Source organism: Nelusetta ayraudi, unplaced genomic scaffold (assembly GCF_046127955.1).
Source record: "Nelusetta ayraudi isolate G7.1 ecotype Tasmania unplaced genomic scaffold, CSIRO-AGI_Nayr_v1 ptg000136l, whole genome shotgun sequence".
Lineage (NCBI taxonomy): Eukaryota > Metazoa > Chordata > Actinopteri > Tetraodontiformes > Monacanthidae > Nelusetta > Nelusetta ayraudi.
The window spans coordinates 2,849,739-2,873,785 of NW_027466186.1; the positions used below are offsets into that span (position 1 = coordinate 2,849,739).

The 24,047-nt window shown below is 41.7% G+C and overlaps 2 protein-coding genes and 1 long non-coding RNA gene across 3 annotated transcripts in view; 1 reads left to right on the top strand and 2 right to left on the bottom strand.

The window, feature by feature from the left end:
- hpn (hepsin) lies at positions 1-10,640 on the top strand. Its single transcript, XM_076012630.1, has 13 exons — positions 1-209; positions 982-1,117; positions 5,743-5,850; positions 5,948-5,989; positions 6,243-6,372; positions 6,684-6,803; positions 6,939-6,979; positions 7,446-7,614; positions 7,875-8,065; positions 8,580-8,675; positions 8,753-8,895; positions 8,993-9,157; positions 9,263-10,640. Exons 2-13 carry the CDS (start codon positions 1,081-1,083, stop codon positions 9,305-9,307), a joined length of 1,287 nt encoding a protein of 428 aa, XP_075868745.1. The 5' UTR covers positions 1-209; positions 982-1,080; the 3' UTR covers positions 9,308-10,640.
- Positions 10,509-24,047, bottom strand: part of LOC142879595 (sialoadhesin) — an 18,221-nt gene continuing 4,682 nt past the window's right edge. The window contains exons 13-26 of the mRNA XM_076012986.1: positions 23,851-23,982; positions 22,121-22,202; positions 21,880-21,928; positions 21,613-21,699; positions 21,346-21,479; positions 20,875-20,975; positions 15,489-15,818; positions 15,129-15,359; positions 13,671-13,949; positions 13,105-13,389; positions 12,129-12,816; positions 11,912-11,965; positions 11,745-11,812; positions 10,509-11,126 (exon numbers count right to left, since the gene is read on the bottom strand). Of these exons, the coding sequence (XP_075869101.1) occupies positions 12,737-12,816; positions 13,105-13,389; positions 13,671-13,949; positions 15,129-15,359; positions 15,489-15,818; positions 20,875-20,975; positions 21,346-21,479; positions 21,613-21,699; positions 21,880-21,928; positions 22,121-22,202; positions 23,851-23,982 (1,790 nt within the window). The 3' untranslated portion in view covers positions 10,509-11,126; positions 11,745-11,812; positions 11,912-11,965; positions 12,129-12,736. The remainder of the gene's footprint in view (positions 11,127-11,744; positions 11,813-11,911; positions 11,966-12,128; positions 12,817-13,104; positions 13,390-13,670; positions 13,950-15,128; positions 15,360-15,488; positions 15,819-20,874; positions 20,976-21,345; positions 21,480-21,612; positions 21,700-21,879; positions 21,929-22,120; positions 22,203-23,850; positions 23,983-24,047) is intronic.
- LOC142879386 (uncharacterized) lies at positions 17,254-18,779 on the bottom strand. Its single transcript, XR_012925295.1, has 2 exons — positions 18,476-18,779; positions 17,254-17,843 (listed from the first exon to the last, which is right to left on the bottom strand). It is a non-coding gene; the product is annotated as an uncharacterized LOC142879386 (long non-coding RNA).

The window sequence follows — 24,047 nt, forward strand, 5'->3', positions numbered from 1 at the left end:
TAACCTGTGGAGGGAGCAGAGGAAAGGCATTTTTTTTTTTTTTTTTTTTTTTTTTATTTACAGAAAGCCGAGATTCGTCGGCGGTGGAGTTTGAAAAGCGCGTCGCCTGTCTGTTCATGGCTTTACTAAAGTGGATTAAGAAGCGGGAAAACTCATATTAATCGCCGACGGAAAAGAACAGGGCGCACACCTGCCGCGAGCAAAGACAGGTGAGTGACTGTCTGGAAGCTGACTTCAGGCTAACATGTTAGCCCTCTGCCTCTATGAGAAATGCAGTATCCCCTTCTCATAACAGTTTTATGCACCCCACAGCCATAGTTATAGTTTTTTGTTTTTTTTTGTTATTAAGAAAAAAAAAAGAGAAAAAAAAAAGCATGCATATTTGCTAAAAACGTTTATGGCTTTTTGTTGTAATGATTATCATTTTGCCTCTGTGTATGATATCAAAACATACATGTATGTGGAAAAACAAATGTTTAACCTCCTGTATTCATTCCTTTGGCCTCCTCGTTGTGCCTTTAGACTCCATGGCACCCAGTTTGTTTTAATAAGCTGCGGTGCTTAACAAGGACATAAAGTTCACTAAATAACAATAAGTGCTTGAGGCCTGTATACTGAGAATAAATACGAGAATGAAAGAATGAAATCAACATCCCTATTATAAGCTTTATTGAAAATAATTTTTTAATTGCATATCATTTTTATTGCACTACGGCTTATCAATGTAAGCACTAAGTTTAGGCCTGTGTGTGTGTGTGTGTGTGTGTGTGTGTGTGTGTGTGTGTGTGTGTGTGTATTAGTGTTTAATTACTGTTAGACAAACATGGGCAGCTGAAGCTTACCTTCAACTTACAAAAACATCTGTCACAGAAGTTATATTATTGTTTACATACAGTTATTTTTCAAGGCCTCCGATATGTTTTGACACATTTGTGGTGTCAACATTGAGGAGTAGCTGACTCTCAATCTGATGCTGCCCAGACCAAATCGACCGTCAAGGGCTCGAATCACCTTCCCGGAGGAAGAGGAGGCAAGGAGTCCAGAAGCTCGATCACCTGTGCTGCTGCCCCATCGGTCAAGATGTACGCTGAGAAAGTTGTGACGGAGGGGAAGATGGGTATGTGCACGTCAGACATGCAGCGCACACTGTTGTTCTTGTTCTCATTCTGTCCACCCCTCCCCACTTCACCACCACAAACTCAGACACACTGACACAGGCACACACATATTTTCAGATTGAAATGCTGTGCTGGTCGTGCTGCCGCTCACGTTGTCCGTTTTCTGTATTTGGAAACAGACATCAGTCCACTTGAACGTTAATAATTAACTAGTCAGACCAAAGCTGGCCCATCTCAGGTTCAGCGGAGTTATTATTAAAGCGTCACCCACCCGGATTGGCTGTAGCGTCTTTAAAAGGAGTACGAATGAGTCCAAAATGAGATGGATCAAAACTTACCTCACAACGCAGTAGACGACAAGCGTACGCAGCTCGACTTGGCTAACGGGATCGAAGTACCCACCTCTTTTCATGTGTCACTTGGCACTTTGCTCAGCTTCATATTTACAACCTCTAGTTAGTCAGGTGCTGCCTATATATAGCTGTTACATAGAAATAAAGATAAGATACATGATGTTTTTTGTATGGTTGGAAGAGAAAAACTGTGCCATGTGATAACTATGCCAATTACTATTGCTGAGTGAAAAAGTGCATCCATGCCTACCTTGCTTAAGAGGAAGCGGGTGCCTGGAAAAACAAGGATCCAGCAGTGAAGGAACTTCGAAACCAACAATATCTCCGGTTCTTCCGCTGTTCTCCCGTCAACAGGCCCGGATGGCTGCTATTTCCCAGTTGCTCCACAGTTGTTCTGCACTTTACTGTGCGCGCCTTTACAAAGTCAGCTGGAGGTTTTGTAGTTTCTGTTGCCTGACTGAAGGGAGTGTACCCAGATGCAGTGAATCATAGCGGTTCTGCGGTGCTGCTAATTACAGGGCAAATACGGCGTAGTCAAGCGCATATGGCGCACACATATGGTTTGTGCATGTTTGGGCCACGGCCGTCCTTGAATGAGGTGGGATGTTCTGAGGAATGAGTAGTAGCTGCAGTTTACTTTCAGGGGGTACACCCTGACAGTCAGAACATTTCAAATACACAGCACACACTCACTTTGAAATCAGGCCTGTTTTAGGGAGCTAACTTTGCGTCCAACACTATCCTGTTTATTTGGACTTTTGTGTCGTGACAATTACTACAAGTGTGATTCATAGTTCCTGACCCACCCTAACCTGCGAGTTCTTAATCTTTGCTTTATCCCACTCTTACCACATCAGTACCCATCAGTCTGCCTGGGAATGTTCTTCAGGGTACGAGGCCAAAACTCGAATTGGAATCAGTACATGTCGAATCAAGTTTGCCTTTGTTTTTAATGGAGCAGACAAACGACAATGAGACCTTCCTGGTTCTCAGTCTGCTTCCCAACGTCCAACGTTGGTAGTGCTTAGAAGAGGACAAAGGATAACATATTACATGCAGTCAGGTTGTTAGCCAGCTCGCAGGACTTATAGTCTGGATAGTTTTCATGGTCCAAACAGGGCCTTTATGTTAGGCTTCAACACAAGACAAAACAAGGGTTGGAAGGAGATGAGGGAAAAGGTCTGGACAGTAATATGTTTCTACGTGTCTCATATGCTTAGACTTGTGCTCATGAATTCATTAATTAATTTTACCTGTGAAACTTTAGTTGGCTGTAATGAATCATTAACATAACATCCCGACAAAAGGGGGTAATTATGCAGTGAAGCGGTTCCATTGTGTGGCTTCTTGGTGGTCAAATGACACATGCAATAAGATTAAAGTTAGCCCCAAATAAGAGGCTTGTTCCATTGAATGTATTTGTGTGAATGACTCACAGACATTAGGAGATGATTCATTCTTACCTCTCGTGTAGGCCGTATTTATCACAGGGGCTGCAAACCAAGTAACAAACATGCCGGTCAGACAGTGGGACATCCCCAAAAAGTGGGCTGTGACTACAACAAAAGCTGTGTGCTGTGCGAGTTATTAGACGTGCACATATTTCCCGCTGCTGAAATCATTTGCATTGAATTTTATATAAAAAGATCTCTGCAGTATTTATAGAATAGAAAGTTTGCAGCCACATTCTCCGGGTATTCTTTACTTCTGTTACTCTGCTCATATGCAGGTGTAGGGAGGTGGTCTCAGGTAGAGGAGGGCACAATGGAGTGCTTGTTCGGCTCTTTTTTTGGGGGGGACTGTGAAGCAGTGCCGTGTTGGGGGAGGACAGGGTGACAATCAGGAGGAAAGCAACATAGTTTGAATCCAGGTGAATTCAAGCATTATTGGAGTATTACCTGGAAACACCAACTGAAGGATCTGAGATGCCGTTCTGGTTATATTTCCAGTGGCATTCATTAGATACAAGTGGTGTTTTCGTCCTTTATCATCAGGAAAAAGGCTGAAGAAAGTATATAGTTTGATAGCATTAGAAACGTAGAAAGAAGGAGAACAAAGAGGGCAAGAAAACACAGGCGTAACCATAACAAGGGCTCAGGTGAAGCAGTGTGATTGCATGTGTAATTCTGTGTTTTATTTACTCCATGCTAGAGCGCAAAATTGTCACTGACTCGCTGTAGATGAGGAAAAATGACAGTCGGCCTCCGCAGTGAAACCATTGCGACAGGATTCAGTCACGGTTTCTCTGGTAAGGTCTGATCAAATGTGTTTCTTTGTGAGGAACCTGGCGTTGTAACACAGCAGGGAAGAAGTGAGAATGAAAGGGTGACAGGAAGGAAGCGAGGCATGAAGAATGTTCTCTCTGATGCTTAGAGTATCTACAGTTGTTTCCTGCCGCAAAGATGGGAAGTACTGGAATTACAATTAGGACGGTCTCTTACAATGTAACGAGCAGATAATCCATATGAAAACACGTCAAGTATGCAGCTTTTCTCCCACCGAGACAGCAAGTAACTTGAGAGAAACGCTTCCATTTTTACTGTCGTCTGTCTGCCTCAGATTTTTGATGCATAGGCTATTTAATTTTTGATAATAAGCCCGATAGAAATCAGTGTGATTATAGCTCTAACACCGTAGACATCACTCTGGATCGTGATCAAACAGTTTAACATCGCACCTTCTCGCGGCGCCGGAAGCAGGAAAACAGTCCCTGCTCGTCCAGCTGCCGTCGAAGAGATGAGCTCGGACGCTGCAGTGGCAACTCTCTTATCGGAGCAGGATGGCATTTTTGCAATAACGGAAGAATCAAAGACTTTTTCTCAGTGGAAAAGACTTTCTTTTGGCAAGACTTTAGTTAAACACAGAGGTGCCCCGCAGCGAGCAACAGAACGGTTTCGTACATCCCCATGAAGAAGAAGCTTTATCTTCCTGGCCCCTCTTTACTGAAATGAATGGTCTGCTTTGATATGGAAAGCTGGGCTCAATTTTTTCCTCAAATCGTTTTTAAACTATTGACTCGTTCCATATCCAAATCCTTTTCCAAATGCTTTCTGTTCGCTCTTTTCACCATAGATGAAAAACACAACAATATATATTTCAGGGCCAGATATTGTCCATAGTATTGTGTTTTATTCCGCTCGACTTGCCTTATAATTTCTTCACAGTAGCTATAAAAAACTCAATACACTGTTACTGTTTATAGACAGCATCATCTGCTATGTCCGGGGACTTTTCTATTTGTGTACTGTGTTGCCGGAAACCTGATTTTTTTAATAGTCTAGTCATAATCAAATGATATCAACAGAGAACATGGTGTCGCCCTCCTGCTCCTCCGAGGCTGTTGTCTGGTGAAGTGCTTGCTGCCAAGTTTGTATTTTTGCAATATAAATGGTGGTTCAAACAGTAAAACATGGAAGTATTTTTTAATGTTTGACGATATTTACTTTACATAGCCTGAATAAAATGTATGAAATATGAAATCAAGTGGCGAAAGCAGACAACTCAAGGCGTTAATGTTTCAAGACATAAATTAGACCTGAGAAAGGGCCAACTAAAGCTTTTCTTTCATCATACAATACATCGAGACCAGAACTCTGTCACAGCAAAATGGATTTCCCAATAACAACAACAATAACAATAATAATAATAATAATAATGATAATTTTTGTTTCGCATTGCAAAGCTCATACTTGTGAATCCTGCCATCATGCTGCAACAGCAGAGTGCAACAGAGTGCAACAGCAGAGAGGATAACAGGGGCGCACGCAGACCTGACATGACACCACATGTATCCAAGCTGAAAGAGTTTGTACTCGCTCTGCAGGGGAAAAAAAAAAAAAATCAGACTTTAGACTATTGATCAAATCAGTGTCATTTGTACTTTAGAGGCTTTGCCAGGAATTTTGCAGTGTGCCCCTCCACTTTCAGACAGAGAGCCTGAATGGGTCATTTTGTTGATGTTTGTTGTTCCAGAGCAGGTTTAACGTTCACTCAATACATATTTCCTTCAAAAAAGAAAATTAAACACAGAGACATGCATCCACTTGTTCAATTTAGATTTAAACTGAGTACAAAACAACATTTCCAAATTTTACATGGTATTTGTTGAATATTTCCAACAGTGTGCTGTTTTTTTTTTGGGATCATGCATGTAGGTCCGCACCACTGTTTGTTTACAATATAAACCTTCTAATATGTGCACGTGTGTGTGTGTGTGTGTGTGTGTGTGTGTGTGTGTGTGTGTGTGTGTGTGTGTGTGTGCGTCTCTGTAGGGAGTCGAGGAATCTCTCTGACCTGTGTGTTGACCCCCTGCCGTGTGATCGGGGTGTGTGTGGTGCTCATGACCCTGGGAGCCATCGGAGCAGCCGTCTGGGCCGTAGGTCAGACCACACACAAATATACACCTGAACATTATTTGCTCCAATACAATGCCTCGCTGAACATGCCCCCCCCCCTCTCCCCCCGTCTTCTTTGTAGTTTCTTATTGCACAATGGAGGAAGACACGGGTCTATTTGATGGTGAGTGCATCACAATTATGTATTGCTATTGTTGCTCCGTCTTTCCCTCAACAACTGTTGAACTACTGCTCGGCTGGAGCTGTGGAAATAGAGACGCAAGCTGTCTCTGGGCTCAGGAAAATAAATTAAAAGCTTTTCATTGTCAAATCACATTGTGCTGTGCTGTATTTGGCTCAGTTAAATTCTCTTATCAAGTCGATTTAATTGGGTCGAGGATATCTACCCACATATTGTCTGCACGTTGCCTCTGCAGTTCAGGTCAACTCCGCCGATCAACACCTGAGAGTCTATGACTCTGCCCAGAAGAGGTGGCGCCAGGTGTGCTCCTCCTCAGCCAATGAGCTGCTGGCTAGCATCAGCTGTGAAGAAGTGGGCTTTGTTAGGTGAGACTTAGAATGTTGAGTATTTTGTTGCATTTTAAATTATTATATTTTACTGCATACTGCATACTTGTCTTTATTTTTTATTTTCATTTTTTGTTCCCAGTGGAGTTTCACTCTGAGTGTTGTTGTTCTAAAAGTACAGTGACAATAAAGGCTTCCAATTCAATTCAATTCAATTCAATTCAATTCAATTCAATTCAATTCTTTTTGTTTGTTTTAAATGCACAGCCCCATGGCAGCAGGCTAAAGTGTGTTTGTGTGTGTGTGTGTGTGTGTGTGTGTGTGTGTGTGTGTGTGTCTTTTGCTTCAAGCGTGGTGAATTACTCAGTCACTCTGGTACCTGATGCCAGCGGAGACAGCGGCGACTTCTTCTGCGTCAAAGCGGAGGAGCTCACCTACGGCAAGAAAATCAAAGACTCCTTGTTCCCGTGGTACGACCTTCCCGTCTCACGCCGGCCCCCTGTATCTCCTCTCCTCTCGCCTCTGAGTCACAGTAACCCGCTGCCCATGCGTGTCTCCCCTTGTGAGTGTCACTGCCACTAACTGACTGTCTGTCTTTGTTCCAGCGACTGTGAGAGCAGGGAGGTTCTCACACTGCTGTGCCAAGGTAAGACGCCAAATCAGTTCTTCACTCGTTACGTTTGACACACTGCCACAGTTTCCAGCGTCGGCTCTTTATTGTCTGATGTGCAACGGGGATGCACTCGTATGAACTGCAGATAAGTGACATAAACATTGCAGCGACGGCCGACTAAATGGCAGGAGAGCGGCCATAAAAGTGACGATCAGCGCCAAGTTTTAGCCCACTTTTACAACCTGTGGCAATAAATGAGTTGTGCAATTTGGTGTTTTACAGGTCTGTGCTGCAATTATTACTAAAACAAGTTGCACTTGTTCATGCATTCTGCATATGGTTAAAATGAAAACACTGAAAGTCAGGGCCAGAAAGACGTTCACAGCAGGAAATTGTTTGTTCATCTGACCAATGACGATTTATTACAATACACAAACTCACCCTGCAGCGGGTGCTGACAGTAAAACTTCCTGTCCCCTTCTTCCTGTCCCCTCTGCAGACTGCGGCAGGCGTAGTTTTGCAGCAGACCGTCGTATAGTTGGCGGTGTGGATGCTCGACAGGGCAGCTGGCCCTGGCAGGTCAGCCTGCAGTACGACGGAGTTCATCAGTGCGGAGGGTCCATTATCTCCGACCGCTGGATCGTCTCCGCAGCACACTGCTTCCCAGAGTGAGTCAAAGTGCTTTTTTGTTGTTGTTGTTTTTTTTGCTCCAGTGGAAAATGGGGTTATTTTAATTAACATGAGTCAACATTGATTTAAAAAAAAAAAAAAAAAAAGGCTTTTTTGGCGATATCTGATGAACATTTTTCTGGTTGTTTTCTTGTGCATGTGCAAGCAAAGCTTAAAACATGACAAGCTGTTACAAAGGAAACAAGGTTTAGTCGCCTTGTCAGTGCACGTATTACAACAAAGCCGTCTTGAATTTCAGGCGGTATCGCTTCGTGAATCGCTGGCGTGTGCTGCTGGGCTCCATCTACAACAAGCCGGTCAACGCGAACGTGGCCGAGGTGAAGACCATCGTTTACCACAGCAGCTACCTGCCCTTTGTGGATCCCAACATTGACGACAACAGCAGGGACATCGCCGTGCTGGCCCTCACACATCCCCTCACCTTCAACGGTAGGACTCACGTGCATATACTTGAGCCTACATATTCCATACTCTACACTGAACTACCTTGAACCACAAACACTCAGAAAAACTACGACGCGCTGGTCAATCATCAGCTCATTTGTGTTAAATTGTAACAGGCATTATATAACCATCATGGGGGGTCAAATTATCAAACAAACTAATGTCACATCTGCCATCTGGTGGTGAGTATTGAGTATTACAGTCCATTGTAGCGAAGTGGAACAATGTATTTGTCAAAGTGGTTTCAGAGTTTCGACGTTTAATCAAATACACCCCTGAATAATGAAGCATTACATTGTTGCATTGAAGCATGTTTCATTTTAGTCTACAACCTGATTGACTCTTATTAATACTGCTTAACTAATTGCAGCAACATACAGCAATTTGTATCTCTGCTTGCTATTTTTTCACAACCCTTGTGTTATTGTGACCTCTGTTTTTATTTTGTGTATAGCAAAACAATTCTGTTTAATTATTTTTTGCATGCGTGTTTGTGTAGAATACATCCAGCCCATCTGCCTGCCAGCGCTGGGTCAGAGACTGATAGACGGCCAGATTGGAACAGTGACAGGCTGGGGAAACGTCGGCTACCACGGTGAGGCTAGTTTCCACCCTTCCGCACCCTAATGCAGTCAGTGCATCGTAATTGAGTTTGTGCGTCTCTCCCTCCAGGTCACCTTGCAAACGTTCTCCAGGAAGCAAACGTCCCCATCATCAGCGACGCCGTGTGCAACGCTCCCGACTACTACGACAGCCAGATCACCACCAGCATGTTCTGCGCTGGCTACGAGAAAGGGGGCATAGACGCCTGCCAGGTCAGCGAGGCCAGAATTGCCTGTGGATGTCCTCCGTACATCTCAGAACGTGCTGTTGTTATCGGTTAACCAGCTGCCGTGTGACTTGCGCTTGCAGGGAGACAGCGGGGGTCCGTTTGTGGCCGACGACTGCCTGTCTAAGACCAGCCGCCATCGGCTGTTGGGAGTGGTGAGCTGGGGAACGGGCTGCGCCATGGCCAAGAAGCCTGGCGTTTACACCAGGGTGTCCAGATTTCTGCCCTGGATACACACAGCCATGAGGGTGAGGGGCTGTCAATCTAACACCAAACTATGAGTCTCGTTTTTTTTTGTTTTTTTTTACGTGATGCATTAAACAATTCAATGTTTTTTTCTCTTCCCTTCCCAGAACTATCACAATTCACCAGGCGTTCACAAATTGACCCGGCAGTGAGATTACTGCTCCCGTGTTTCTACGTTTTTCTACTTCTGGATGGAAATATTTTCAGACCTTGCGGATGTCAGCAGGATCTGGGAGCTAAAAGACTGTCATACCCTTATATCCCGATTTCAGATCGTCAGATAAAAATATTCTGCTGATTTTTCCCCATGTTCTCTCTTTAAATGTCTTTCACGGGCTTAATTAAGTACGATTCTTAATGGCCGTTCACATTCAGATATACTGTATGTTAAACTGTTAATATGAATTCAAAACAGCAAAAAATAACTAATAATACATTGACACAGTTTTATTACAAAAACACGACATTGTCTTTCTTCTTTCTATGTATTTTTTCCCGTTTATTTTCATTTGCATACTACTGTTATCTGTAATTAAAGTAGATTGATTTGGTAAGGGTGACACGGTGGCACAGTGGTTAGCGCTGCCGCCTCACAGCAAGAAGGTCGTGGGTTCGATTCCGGGCCTGGGACCTTTCTGTGTGGAGTTTTTCATGTTCTCCCTGTGTCTGCGTGGGTTCTCTCCGGGTTCTCCGGATTCCTCCCACAGTCCAAAAACATGCATGTGAGGTCAATTGAACACTCTAAATTGTCCGTAGGTGTGCACGTGAGTGTGAATGGTTGTCTGTGTCAATATGGCCCTGCGATGAACTGGCGACCTGTCCAGGGTGTCACCCTAAGACAGCTGGGATAGACTCCAGCAGACCCCCGTGACCCTGAATAAGCGGGTATAGAAGATGAATGAATGAATGATTTAGTAAGGCTCAGGTCATATATTGGATGAATTTGCATCTTTTGGTTTCAGCTCAAACATCTGAACTTCTGACTGAGTCAGTTTGCATATCGCTCCGTCGATTTGATAGACGAGACAGGTATAAAAACACACAAATATATATATGTATATGTTCTAAATACTAAAATGTCAAAGAGTGCACAAGGGTATTGAAGTGAACTTAATTAAATGGAGATGCTAATGCTAACTGACTAGTTCCAGTACCTATCGGAACTAGATGAAATTTAAAACATTGTTTTGAAAGAAGAATATACATTACAGTTTGTACAAAATAAACATCTATCTTTTTTTTTTATCAATACACTGTCTTTAGCAATACATACGATATGATTATATAGTTCATGTTTTTGTAAAAAAACAACAAATGTCAGAGAAACACATTAAATTGAATAATAAAAAAAAAAAAGATCAGTATTTTCTTTTCTGTAAATATTTTCCAGTGCCTATTATTGAATGCTTGTTTGAAACGTGATGGATGTCTTGTTGAGCCACACATTGTAAAGTTTAAAGTGCAATAAAAAGCTAAATCATCTTGCATGCATTTTATGTGAAAATAACATCACAATCACCCTTATTTCTAGCTATTGTGTGTAATGCCTGTTTACTAGTGCTAGTTATGCAAATACGTTTTAACATTTTTGAATGGTAAATATTACCCATACAGTAATGACACTGTGGTGTAAAATAATCACATTCTATCAACTGTCCCTGAGAAAGATATTTATAAATACTCTACAAAGCCGCATGTTTTTTAGTAAATATCACTTACTACTACTATGAAGTTCAGGTCTTTCTCATAAATAATGCAGAGAAAAGATAATTAAAAACAGGTCACGTCAGACTTCTAGCTGTTCTACAGTCATTACAAGCGCATGCTGGAATACTTCCGATACTCCAGAGATCCTTCAACATTGTTGGCTTTTGCTGTACTGTGTGTTGGTGTTAAATCCTGGATTCCAAACACCCTTGTTAGTATGTTACCACTGTGGAGTAGATCACTGGATCATTCCATTCCTTGGACCTGGGGAGGAAATTAGTTTTCATTTTATTTTCTGCAAGAATGTCATTTAATCTTTGGTGCTTTCAGAGACATGGCTGCATTGCAGTGAAGTCAAGGAGGCGGGTTGCTTCAGCTGGGAATAGATTGTAATTCATAAAGCTATTTTAATCTTGAAGAATACAAGTCTGACTTTGTGCTGGAACCTGTTGAACTATATCATGAAATATCTTTCTTTTTAAAGAGATCAGGAAAGGTTTATATTGTGCCCTTCACACAGATTGAGGGTGTTTTATACATAATATATAATATATATATATATATATGTACTTAGCAACAGCTTAACTATTTTAAAGGGAAACGCAAAGGAATGCAAACCCTTGTTGCTTTGGCTGCGCAAGCTATGAAACGTCACAAGACTTTGTGCCACAAGGTGGCGTCAGACCACGTTTGCCTTTGTGAGCTTGCTTTTTCAAATAAAAAAATAAACAAAAAATAAATACAATGTAGTGAAATGCCTGCACTTGACTCAAGATTTTCTGAAAATTGTCTTTTGTCATTTCTTTTGTAAAAGTGATTGATGGAAAGTTAAACTGCAGCCTGAAATAGTCCAGTCTTGACTTCTAAGTGAGATGAACCAACCTGTTGTGATAAATATGCCCATTGTCTATGGTGGTCACTGTTGTGTAGACAACCTCATCTTCCAAAGCCTATAGGGAGGGAGTACAGTTGTTTTGTTTTTTTTAAAAGGAAGACATTTTATTGCTGTCAATGTGATGATAGAACGATTGCTTTGGTTTCATATTTACATCTTGTCTTGGCTCTGGTAGTGCTGTAACGTAGGCTGAGTCGTCAGTGTTTTCCTGTTAGACAGATGAAAAGGGAATTGAAAACCCCCCCCAAAAAACCAAAACCAATCTGAGCTATTTCACTTCTCTAAATAACAAGTGGTTATAATTTGGCGACCACCAATTAAAGCTTAGGTTTTCATTAAATCTGGAGTTCAGCCACATATTATGTACTCACTTTGGTGCATGCGCGGTGCCTCTGTTTTCTCCTACAACGAAATCGCAGATTAAACAAAACACATTTGTGAAATGAACCTAAAAAAGATGATTGCACAACCTTTGACTTTGAATTTTTGGGAAGTTGCATATTGCTCAAACGTCCAGTTCTGTGCTGAATGAACAGTGCATGTGCAACATGTAGATAAATGTTGGTGACTAGTCACTAAAATAAACTGCACTTGGAGATTGATGTTGGCGCAACACAGTACATCACAAATTCAAGAGGTGTCCAAAAACTTTTTTCCAACATGAGATATGAATTCTTTTTTTCAAAAAAATAAAACATAAAAAAAAGTTCAATTAAATGAAAAAAACAACAACAAACAAACAGCATTTATAATTAACATATGACGTTCTACTACAGTGTTTTTATACGAACTGGAGTTGATGGGTTATTTCTTGTTATTAGTGTCTTGACTTGACTTGGTCGCTACATGACTTTGTTGTCAAAACAAAAGTGTGACAAATTACTGACGAAAAAAAAGTGGAAAAAAAAAGATGGGAGGTTAAACGTTATGTTGACGTTGCAAGTGTGACATTATGAGTCACTGTCACTTTTTCACTCACTTACCAGAAAAGAAGAGCGATCCCAAGTGCCACAAATAGAACGACTCCAACCCCTGCCATGGCAAGTACAGAGTGGCTGCCTTAGGGGGACAGAAACAGAATTTTTTTGTAATATTGTATTACAGTTCACTAAAAATGCTGTGAAAAATAATGATCATAATTGTTAACATTACTGTTAACCTTGATTGTCGGCATTCATAAGAAATTTGCCCGCAGCTACATCTCTGACTGCTTTGTAGCAGAAACACTGCTAAAACCCTCATTTCCAGAGACACATTATCAAATGTGCAATAGGTCACACCATGTGATATTCAATCTGCATTATTTGATGACGGATGAAACATGCTAAATGATATTAAATCACTCACTGTCTGTTGCGTCCTCCACTGATAGCAGCAGCTCAGTTGAGTTGCCCTCCCCCAGCTGGTTCCTGGCCTGACACAGGTACAGTCCAGAGCGGGACGCCTCCACAGCGAGGAGGCACAGCAGCTGCCCTGAGCCCACCTGCTGCATGGAGCCCGTGGGATGTGTCTTCCTGTACCAGGTGTAGTTGTCTGCTGCGGGGTTGGAATCGCTGCTGCACGTCAGGTTCACACCGCCGCCCGCCATAACACGTGAGGGGTGCGTTGAAATGGAGATATTCACAGGACGGTCTGCAAGAGAAAGAGGAGTTGATTAGTTAGCTGGACTGTTTTATAATTTTCCATATTCACAGTTTCCACCTACAGCAGCACGTGAAAAGCAGATTGAGATAATCTCATTCTGTGTATATATGGTTTACATGCAGTTTCTTGTATGTCGCTCCTGACTCTTTTACTTATCTGTGTTTGCACACGGTAACCAAGGGCAAAATGCCCAATGTTTTTCACGATTCCTGAGCTGAAGACTAATGAACAGGGTCTTCAGTATTATGAATGTATGTCATCATACATACACTGAACATCCAGGTGGACGATGGTGGAGTTAAAGTACTGGATTCCTTTCCGGCTCACATTGTTCCAGGCCTGACAGTGGTACAGGCCACTGTGAGAGGGCTGGATGTCTGGCATGTTGAGACTGGGTCCAGTTCTGACCAGGTGTCCGTCTTTAAACAGCCGGTAGCCACTGCGCACGACTGGCGGGCTCGCGTCGCTGCTGCAGCCAAAGGTCACCAGGCCGCCTTTAACGACGGCTTCTGAAGGGGTCATGGACAGCGTCACCTTCTCTGGAGCATCTGAGGAAAGATCAGACTGTGGTGAGTCGAGTGCAGAATGAATTGTTAAGAGTAAAACAGTTGAAATGTGTGCTTGTTAATATATTGGTTATCGGCACACATTACCATAATAATTTGATGTGTAAAGTGCAGTTTGATACATGTATATATGTCCTAACTTTTTAAAGGTTTGTTACAGGAAAGTTGCTGGAACAATGTTTTATAAAAAAAAAAATGATGTGTTTTCCATCATTTTAATTGTTCACATCTTTCTATATTCCTTTTTTAAATCCATATTTTTCTATTTATTGTCTGTTTTTGCTGATTGTTCTTATTTTTGTTATCCACTTTGCTTTTGTAATGTTTGCTTTTGTTTGCTTTTGTACATATATATATATATATATATATATATATATATATATATATATATATATATATGTATATGTAGAGAGAGAGAGAGAGGGAGAGAGAGAGAGAGAGAGAGAGAGAGAGAGAGAGAGAGAGATTGCCTCTTATTTTTAAAACCGGAAGTTAATTCGCTCGCCATTGAACTAGCGCTGACTTTCTCAGTTGACTCTCGCCATAAATACGGAGAAGCGGCTAGCTTGACTGCGCGAAGACGAACGAACGGTGCTTGAGCACCATGGAAAGAGTTTGTGAGAGAACATTTGGATAAACATATGCAAACTCATACAAGGCGGTCAGAATCGATTTGTGCTTGCAAAATATGCTTTATGCGCTCAATATTTATTATGGTGTGCTCCGAAAATATAATCGCTCGCTCAAAATAGATGCACAAATATAACGCCATAGAACGGCGGCTCACTTGACCGCAGTGCAAGCCAAGGCAGTCGCTTGCCTGGTTACATATATATGTAGCTGAATACATATCTATGTATATATCTAAATATATATGTAGATATGTATATACATATAGTAATAATTGTAAATAACATATAATGACAATGACAATGAGTATGTTAAAAAAATGGTTATTGAAGAAGTTCTTTTCTTTTCAACACACTCATGTTGGGTTTTACAAAGTGTCACAAAGTAATGTTATTTGTAATTCAAATTCAAATTAATATTCATAGCTCCACACACATTTCATAAGCAAGACAGCAGTTAGTCATTCATTTCAGTTTTCAAAACTGATTAATGAAGTTGCTCTTGAGAACTACAAGGAATCTGTTCACTTGCATTGAACCTTCAGTGTCGCAGAGACTGATCTGACCGTCTCCAGCTCCTTCAGGGCACATTGGTACCTGCCAGCATCCCCCCTGCTGGCCTGGAAGACCCGGCCTGGATCTGTCACGCGCCGTCCGTCTCTGAACCAGACTGTTTCTGGCAATGTGGGACAACCTGACACACAGGTGAGCTGGACATCATCACCCTCTGTCACGCTACTGGGCTGCACAGCACTGGTCAACTCTGATTGAGGAGAAGAAAAGGGACAGTTTTAGAAGAAAAATCACAGCTTAAAAAAGGGCCCATGGGATGTTATTATTATTATTATTATTATTATTATTGTTGTTGTTATTTTTATTATGTTTTTATCACCTTCAACGAACACATTAGACCATGTTTTACTCATCCAACTGTTCAATGTTGTCACAAATCTGAAACGGTAATATCCGCTATCGATGTGTCGTATATGGTTGATCCTCAGACTGCAGTCACCGCGATAGTTGCCCACATATTCAAAGTCTGGTGGAGCTGCAAGACTTCTCAGACTGATCCAGCTCCCGGACCCCTGGTCATATTTAGACCATGTCACTGAAGTGACAAAGTGAGCAATGGGATAGTCATACTGGCACTGAATCACGACTGATGTCCCTCTCGTAGAACATGGACTTTCCATTACCACACCCCAGTTTCCACTCCACACACCTATGGGCAGATGACAGTGAACAAGGTTGAAAGACAGCTCTTTTGAAGGTGGCTAATTTGTTTTTAACAATTGTGTCGTACGCTGAGTCAAAGGCTATTTCACTCACCGCTTAAGAATGTAAGAAAAATCAAAACCAGACAATCAAGGACTGAAGTCATCTTGGAACATGACAGGAGAGCAACAGTGGTGCAACTGATGAAAACGTCCCACGAACACACTCAAAGTCTCAAAGTCTGTACTTCTCGCTCGCACGGTCAACTAATTCTACTGCAAGTCACCCTCAACTAAAAGAAAATTGAAAAGCGGAAGTAGAAGGCTTCCGCCCGCCCTGCTTCCTAGCCCCTGTATGGCCAGGGAGTTTCATCAAGGATGTGGCCAAGCACACAATGCAAATGGTTTGCATTGTTATTGTTGTCGTATAGTGAACTTTCAGACATCACAATTGATAGCCATCTTAAACAAACCAGATACACACAGGATGCTTGCAAATAAATGTGTTCCTGTCAGACAACATTAAAAGAAACGCAGCACCAGATATTTTACATTTTACAAATGTAGTACACTCTCCATATATCAGTTTCATTCTCATAATTCATATTGCACAGTGTGTGAGAAATCAAAGTGTAGAAAAACATGCCATTTAAATTTGGATTTTATATATATGTAAAAAGAAATTTGTATATTTGCCATTGATTACAATTAGAATTTCCTCTGAAACACAGTCAAGCAGATCCCTGAAGTACAATAAAACCTTTTCTGAAGTGGCGTCACTGGTGCCATAAGCTGCCTGTGTCCACATGGTGGTGTTACTGGACCAAGTGACTGATGGGGTTTGTAGTGGTGACCACAGCTGTGCCTGAAAATACACAAACGAACTCACCACCACGGACTCATCCTTGAAAAACAAAAACCCATCTCAGCCACTGCCACATTGGATGATATAATCAGCGGATAAGAATAAAGCTAAAATAATATTGCAGGATTGTATTTATTTTATTTTCAACAAAACTTCAGTTCTACATCTTCTTAAAAATGTGCAGAATTGTTGGGGTCAATTCCAAATCTTTGGTTAGTTATCAGGTGAATAAGGGCCACATTTGCTGTGCTGGTGAATGGTTGCTTGGTTTGCAGTGAACACAGTCACTCAACCTGTGTTGCTTCTAAAAATCTCCAGTGTTTCATTTCCCCACATTTTGAAAGATTGTGCAAAGATGTTGTAATGTCCTTGAAAGATGGACGAATGAACCCACCGACCATGTGGCAACTCGCTTGAATTTTTCCCTCCGTCACATAAATCACACGGAAACAACTTGGGGCATAAACAAAAATACATGTCACACCTTTAAGCCTAGCTGTTTAAGCTGAGGAGAGGTAACATTCGCTCTAGGTTCGATAGGAGTTGCACAAATGAAGCTTCAATAAGGAGCAAGTGTTGGCAGTTGAACAGATGACACTTTAATGTCTGCAAAACATCAATAAACATAACAATTTGATTTTTATTTATGCTAATAATCAAACTAAGGCACCAAAAAAATAAGAGAAAGAGAAAGGGGGAAAAAGGAAGAGAAAAAAAATAAGAATCTGGAAAAACTGAGCTCTCCTGCTTCAGTTTTAGTTCAATTTCAACTAAAAAATAACTAAAAATAAAATAAAACTAAATAAAGTCCAATGTGTGTGTGTATGTGTGTAATCAGTATGTCAAAGTCTAGTCAGTCATTGTCATCTATGTTCACACTCAGTTGCTGGAAGTGCTACTCGATAGTGTAGAAGTTTATATCTTATCTGTTTCCAGAACAAAATTCAGATGATCTCTGAAGTCATGTGACGGTAGGGTTTGCAGCTGGCCACACTGCGTCTCCTGATCACTCGCTCTCTCAGGGTCGCTGGGCTGGGCTCGCCATCTCTGTCAGCTCTCTTTCTCTCAGGGTCGCTGAGCTGGGCTCACCAACTCTGTCAGCTCTCTCTCTCCCTTAGCGCTTGGACAGGGACAGGCTTCAAAGGGTTCCATAAACAAAAAAAACAACCTACACAGAAGTGTATAGGTATGAGACACTTTATCTAATGCTGTCAAATTGTTTATAAAATGACTTTACAATATAGTTTCTAAAAGACACATAACATTGTGTATCTTTTTTAACTTCTAGCTAACTTTTAACCATATTAACCCACTTTCATATTATATTTAATATAATATGAAATGAATATAAATTCTTATAAACAGGAGTGCAAAAAGCTCTGAATAAAAATGAAATATACTTTCAAATTATGTTGTTACTCCTTACAGTGGCTGATAATACAAATCAAACAATTTAAATGGAAAAAAAAAATAAAAAATTAAACAGACTGCGTTGCTCATTGCAACCCACCAAGCATAGCTGTAGCTCGGGGGTTAGCATAGCAAGTAGCACGGATTAAACATAAGCAAAGGAAATTTAGCATTTCGGCCTAACAATTTACATATCACAGTTGCTATTAGCGATCTTTTCCCATACAATAAACTGCAGTAGAGAAATACACAAATTATAGAAAACCATTGTAATCACCGAGTGCTACATTTTCAACAACTTAGACCAACATAAAATGAGTTAATAACGCGTTAAATGCAATTTTTTTTATTAAGTAACTGTGGAGCGGCAAGCTAATGATACCAACTCACCGGAGTCTCAGGCTACCTCGCTCTCATACGGGTTACTCCCTTCAGCCCTCCCGGTATCGGACGAAACCCGAACTCGTCTATGACGACCGTAACTGCTTACGGACTTCTCCTTCGGTAGTCTGCTGTTTATCTCTGCGCTCTTTCCTTTTGTTTCTGTCTTTCGTTTGGTCTGCGCTGCTGTCTGCCTCATGTGTCAGAGGAAATTGCGTCTGCTGCAGGTGCTGACTTCAGGCGATACCTGGCTAGATCACGGGAGATTACTGACTAGAAACCTGGAACACTGCCATCTACTGGACAATACGAATACTTTTTAAATAACAAACAGAGAAAACAAGGTTTTTAGATGAAGTTGTTCAAGTGTTACTCCCCCTTTTGTGTTTCCTCCCTTGCTGGAGATTAGTATTCCTACATAACCTGAGCAGTTTCAGTGCAGTCGTCATGGGCTATATGACTGTTATATTTCCTTGGCTTTTTTTTTTTTTTTTTAAACATTAGTATGGAGTCTACATTGAAGGAAAGAAAATCTGTACATTATAACTGCAAGGAGTAAAAGTCGAATCTGCAAATGTAATGATAGGAAATGGAGAATCTATGTGTTTTTCATGGATTGGTCAAGTTCCATTCATGTAATCAAGATCAGATAAGAAGAACTTTATGAAATGTCAAACCGATGGTGAATTATGGATTTCAAAGAAAATATAACAAATGTTCACCACAATGTTTTTCAAATCACTTCTTTACTGTCATCATGTTTGTCAGTGTTACTTACAAAGTGGTCAAACAAGGATCGATGTCAAGACTTCAGCCAAAACTGAAAAAAAAGAAAAAAAGAAAAAAAACACCAGTGTGTTGGATTCTGCTGACTCTGTTATTGACATTCTATGACAGAAAATCAAAATCACATTTGAACTCCTGCTCCAGAATCATCTAAAAACTATTAGCGTGGTCATTTTTTTTGTTTTGTTTCAGCTGACATGCACCTCTTCCTCCCTGTCAACACTTGCATGAGTCACATCTGCATGCAGTGAAATGGTCTCTGAGCAGAAAAATAGCAAGACCTAGAATCTAGGTGTTATCCGCTTGCTAGTGCAAACCTCTAGGTTTGGTTTTTAATAGCTTCATGGCTCAAGCACTAGAATATAATCTTGCTGCATTTACAATAAAGTCTGTTTGAAACACTTTTGAATAGAAGTAAAATGATATTTAGGTAAAATGCTTCTTGTTCTTAACAGATGAGCTTGTCTCTTAAAGACCAAAAAAAAAAGCTTCATTCTAAAACAAGTGAACATTTTGAGTTCTTTAGAAAACACAAAATGCAAACAAACATTAATGTGACAACTACACCCACAAAATGTTGAATTTTTGTGCTGTTCGTCAGCTAAAAAAGCAGCAGTAAATGCTTTCAACGCAAGCAAAAACCATCCGCCGAAACTGTGTGAACTGTTTTATTTTTTCTCCCCTAATACTGTCATCACTCATCTGTCCCATCTGTCCCTCATCAAACAGGTCGGCAGGAAGGAAGGAAGCTTGGGAGAGAAAGTGGAAGCATTATGACTCGGACGGAGTTGAACTTGCTGTTTGGACCATGTGGCGTCCTCATGGTGTGAGGAGCTGTGGAAGAATCCATAAGAAGTTGTCCAACAGAGAGCAGCGGCGCTGGCCCTTCACAGGTCACAACTACTTGTTTCCTGCGGATCTTCTGTGGGTGAATAGATGTGAAGCCACGAGTTCACACGAGAAAAAAGCTGAGGGACCGCAGAACAGAGAAAAACCCAACATGAGTGTGTTGAAGAGAAAAGAACTTCTTCAATAACCATTTAAAAAAATATATATATATTAAAACATTATTTTTAGACATAATTTTCGACAATATTTGATCTTATTTTAGATATCAAGGTCAATAGTTTCCTGTGAAATTGTAATTGATTGGTTTCTGAGTACGATAGATTGCTGTACGCTGGTACATCAAGACACGTGAACCTGAAGAACCTGACGACTGAAAAACATCCACGATATGTCACAAGTGTAACCCGAATCTCAAGTTGTGAGAGATTCAGACTGCGAAGTGTGGAAAACATCCGCTGCCAGTGCAGGGGAGGAGCCAAAAGGTTTTTCCATTTTCCATCAGTTCACCATATATTCCCCTCTTCAATCAACCCCGACGCATTTATTCATACATCTTGGTGGTTTGTAGTGTTTGTAGCGTTGTTGTGTGTATGGGCACATTATTTTGAAAATGTACGGTAATGTAATGTTCAGTTTGACACCAGCAGGTAATAAAAAAAACCCAGATAATTACATTACTAACGTTGAATACATGAAACAATATATACATTTTAAATATATACACATTTGTACATTTAAAGGATTGTCATACCGATTTTATTTTTCTCCCGGTCAGTAGTGTGGTGGGTGAAGTAAAGTGTAAACAACTTTGGAGGAATCCTTCGGCTTCTTACTGCCTCCCAGTGGCAGGTTGTGGACCTGTACCTGTTCTGGACTGAACCAGCGCAGTAGAGCAGAGACAGAGGAGAAGACAGAGTGCAAGGTGCAGACAATGTGATGACAGGAAGATAAAGAAGGATGTAACTGTGCCAAGTCAGCTGTAAAATACATTCAGTGACAGAGGAGACATGAAGCGTTTCAGTCATCGGCTCCGCTGGAGACAGACGGCGCAGAACAGGTGGGAATACATATACATGTACATATATATATATGTATACACACATATATATATATACATATATATATATATATATATATATATATATACACACACACACACACACACACACACACACACACACATATATAAAGCTGAGAGTTGACGGTACAGTGACAGTGATACGGGGAAAGATGGTGGCAGTAACCTGGACAACTTGGAGTAGTGGACCGTGATGAAGTTTGGGGCGGGACTCTGACTTTCCACCTCTGTTATTGGTGGAGCATCCTTCAGAGGGACAATAGCCGGGTGGGAGCTGTCACTCAAATCTTCTGGCTCCTCCTGTGCACACACACACACACACACACACACACACACACACACACACACACAGATAAAGAAACACAATAGGTGTAATTTGTGGCCTTCTTATTATTTTTCTCAAAATTGAGCAATATAAAAAGAAAATAAGTACCGGAATGTCGAACATCCTGTCTTTTTGCACTGATATGGTCTGTTGCGCTGACTCATAGAACATGGTGTCTGCTGTCACTGATGGGCGCTACACACACAAATACACACACACACACACACACACAGCGGAGAGAAAAGCTACGGAAATCTTTCTCTCAACAGGAAATTCTGATGACAGAAGTTGTGATGCCGGGATGTGAAACCATTCAAATGCAGGGTTGTGAAAAAAATAATTGTGAAATTAGCATTAGAACAGTACATGCCGTACCTTATTTGCAATTTCCTCTGACTCCATGTCAACTCTGTGCATGTTCTTACTGAGACAAAACAGGAACAGTGTGATCATAGTATTAGAAAATCATGTGTGACCCCACTAACTTCACGCGGCTTCTGCAAAAGCTTTTATAGATTGCAGAAAGAAAAAAAACAAACCCAGGATTACCACACATCACTATAAAAAAAAACAACAACTAAAATTTGTTTGCTGCTGTTGTGTGACGATGCGTCACCTGATCATGATTGCCACAGTGAGGGTGATGAGGCCGGCGGACACGCCTACCGCCGATGCCAGGGCGATGACCTTGAGGCGGCCTGGAATTAAAGGAACAATGAGACACTCGATCGGCACGGGTAAACACGTGGCGAGCAGACGGAATGAGGCTTCGCTCGAGATGAGTGAAAACAGAAGTGCGGCCGGGGCGGCGAAAGGAGAACGCCGGACCAAAATAGAACAGAGAGGGAGAGAGCGAGGAAAAGAGCCGTGCATCATCCCGCGAGCGTCTAGACTTCAGACTCGCCTTTCCAAGTCTTATTTCCAAAAAGCCCAGCTCCGCTTCTTCGCCTGTCTAGACTCAAATAGTAGTTTTCCACAACACCTCATCACCCCTTCCTCTCCCCTACAAAAAAGAAAAGAAAAAGTGAGAGCGCTCTACATGAGTCACCATGAGTCACGGGCGAACACTCGGACACCGCAAGGCCCCCGGTTCGTTTGGAGCGGAGGCCCCGGGGCCCCCCTGCTGCGATAGCGGCGCGGGACGTTCAGTCGTCACTCATCGTCTCAAACGCACGGCGACCCTGTCCAAACATCACCCACCGTGCGCCGCCGAAGCGCTTTCCAAGCGGTACGGGACGATCATCAGGAACACGGCGCGGCGAGAGTGTTTCACTAAGCTCATCGGCGGCACCTCATCTCTTCCGTGACACCCCGACATGTGACAAAAGCACACAGCAGGGAGGAGAGGGGGCCATCCCGGGCGCACGCGGGGAAGTGTCGGGGAACTGTTGTCAGCCTCCGTGGGCCTTCGGGCTGCTGAGTGCGAACGCATCTCTCGCACCTTCGCAAGTCATGAAAATCACTGTGTAAAAACGGCTCCCCCCCACCCCCCCCCCCACCCCCACCCCCTTTTTTTTTTCTTTTCCTTTTTTATTCCCATTTAAAAACTCTGCAAAGCTTCCTCCTCCTTCCAAAACTCAGTGGAAGCATTCTGGGTGTTGCCTTATTTCACTGAGAGCTTAACGCAGGACACTTAAAGGCATAGTACTTTTCTAAATACCCAGAGCAGGCAAAGGTATTCACATTCTGTACTTAAGTAAAAGTACAGATACTAGTGTAAAACTCCTTTGCTCAAGTAAAAGTAAGAGAGTAAAGGTTCTGAAATACACACACTCATACTTAATAAAAGAAATCCTTAGTACCCCACCCTCAAAAATATATTATTTTTCTTTTTCATCTGTGTCACAACCAAACTGTGATCAGTAATAGCTTTCAATAACAATCAATCAACAAACAAATTATGAAGCCGATGGACCCTAAAATAATCTCTCTGTAAAATATATCCACTTGTATATTGAACAACATAACACAATTGTTCAAATAGCTCCACTTCAAGCAACAAAAACTACAACAAATGAATTATTTTAAATGGAATTTGTATATTTTAAACACAAGCATGTTTTTTTTCCCCCCCAATGTAAGATGTACAAAGTACAGATTTTAATGTAAAGGTAGGGAGTGAAAGTAAAAGTTCAGGTATTTGTACCTGACAGTTTTGACGGACAGATGGGCTGAGTTACATTTGCTTTATTTTTCAGTTCCTGATGAGTTGAGATCCAGGGGGTAGAGAGTTCTGAGCTGCTCAGCTCAAAACTCACCAAATACACAATCCAACAACTCCCAAAGACCAAGAGCAACACATATGATATGTTTGGATAAGCATGCCCCCATCGTATGGCGACCTACCTCTGACCCTCACTGTGAGGACAGGAGAGCTGTGCGTTCCAATGCGATTCCTGGCCTCGCAGTAGTACTGACCGCTTTCCCCGGGGCCGGCCTCTGAGATGGTGAAGACAGGACCGGACTTGGTGCCCCACGCTGCAGAGGATGAGCAGATCCAGTCACAAACCCAGCAGCCACCCAGAGGCACGCAGAGCAGATTA

Coding starts and splice junctions, on each gene's coding strand:
- hpn (XM_076012630.1), top strand. CDS start 1,081: ATGTACGCTGAGAAAGTTGTGACGGAGGGGAAGATGG. Junction 5,990..6,242: donor AGACACGGGTCTATTTGATG/GTGAGTGCATCA, acceptor TTGCCTCTGCAG/TTCAGGTCAACTCCGCCGAT. Junction 7,615..7,874: donor GCAGCACACTGCTTCCCAGA/GTGAGTCAAAGT, acceptor CTTGAATTTCAG/GCGGTATCGCTTCGTGAATC.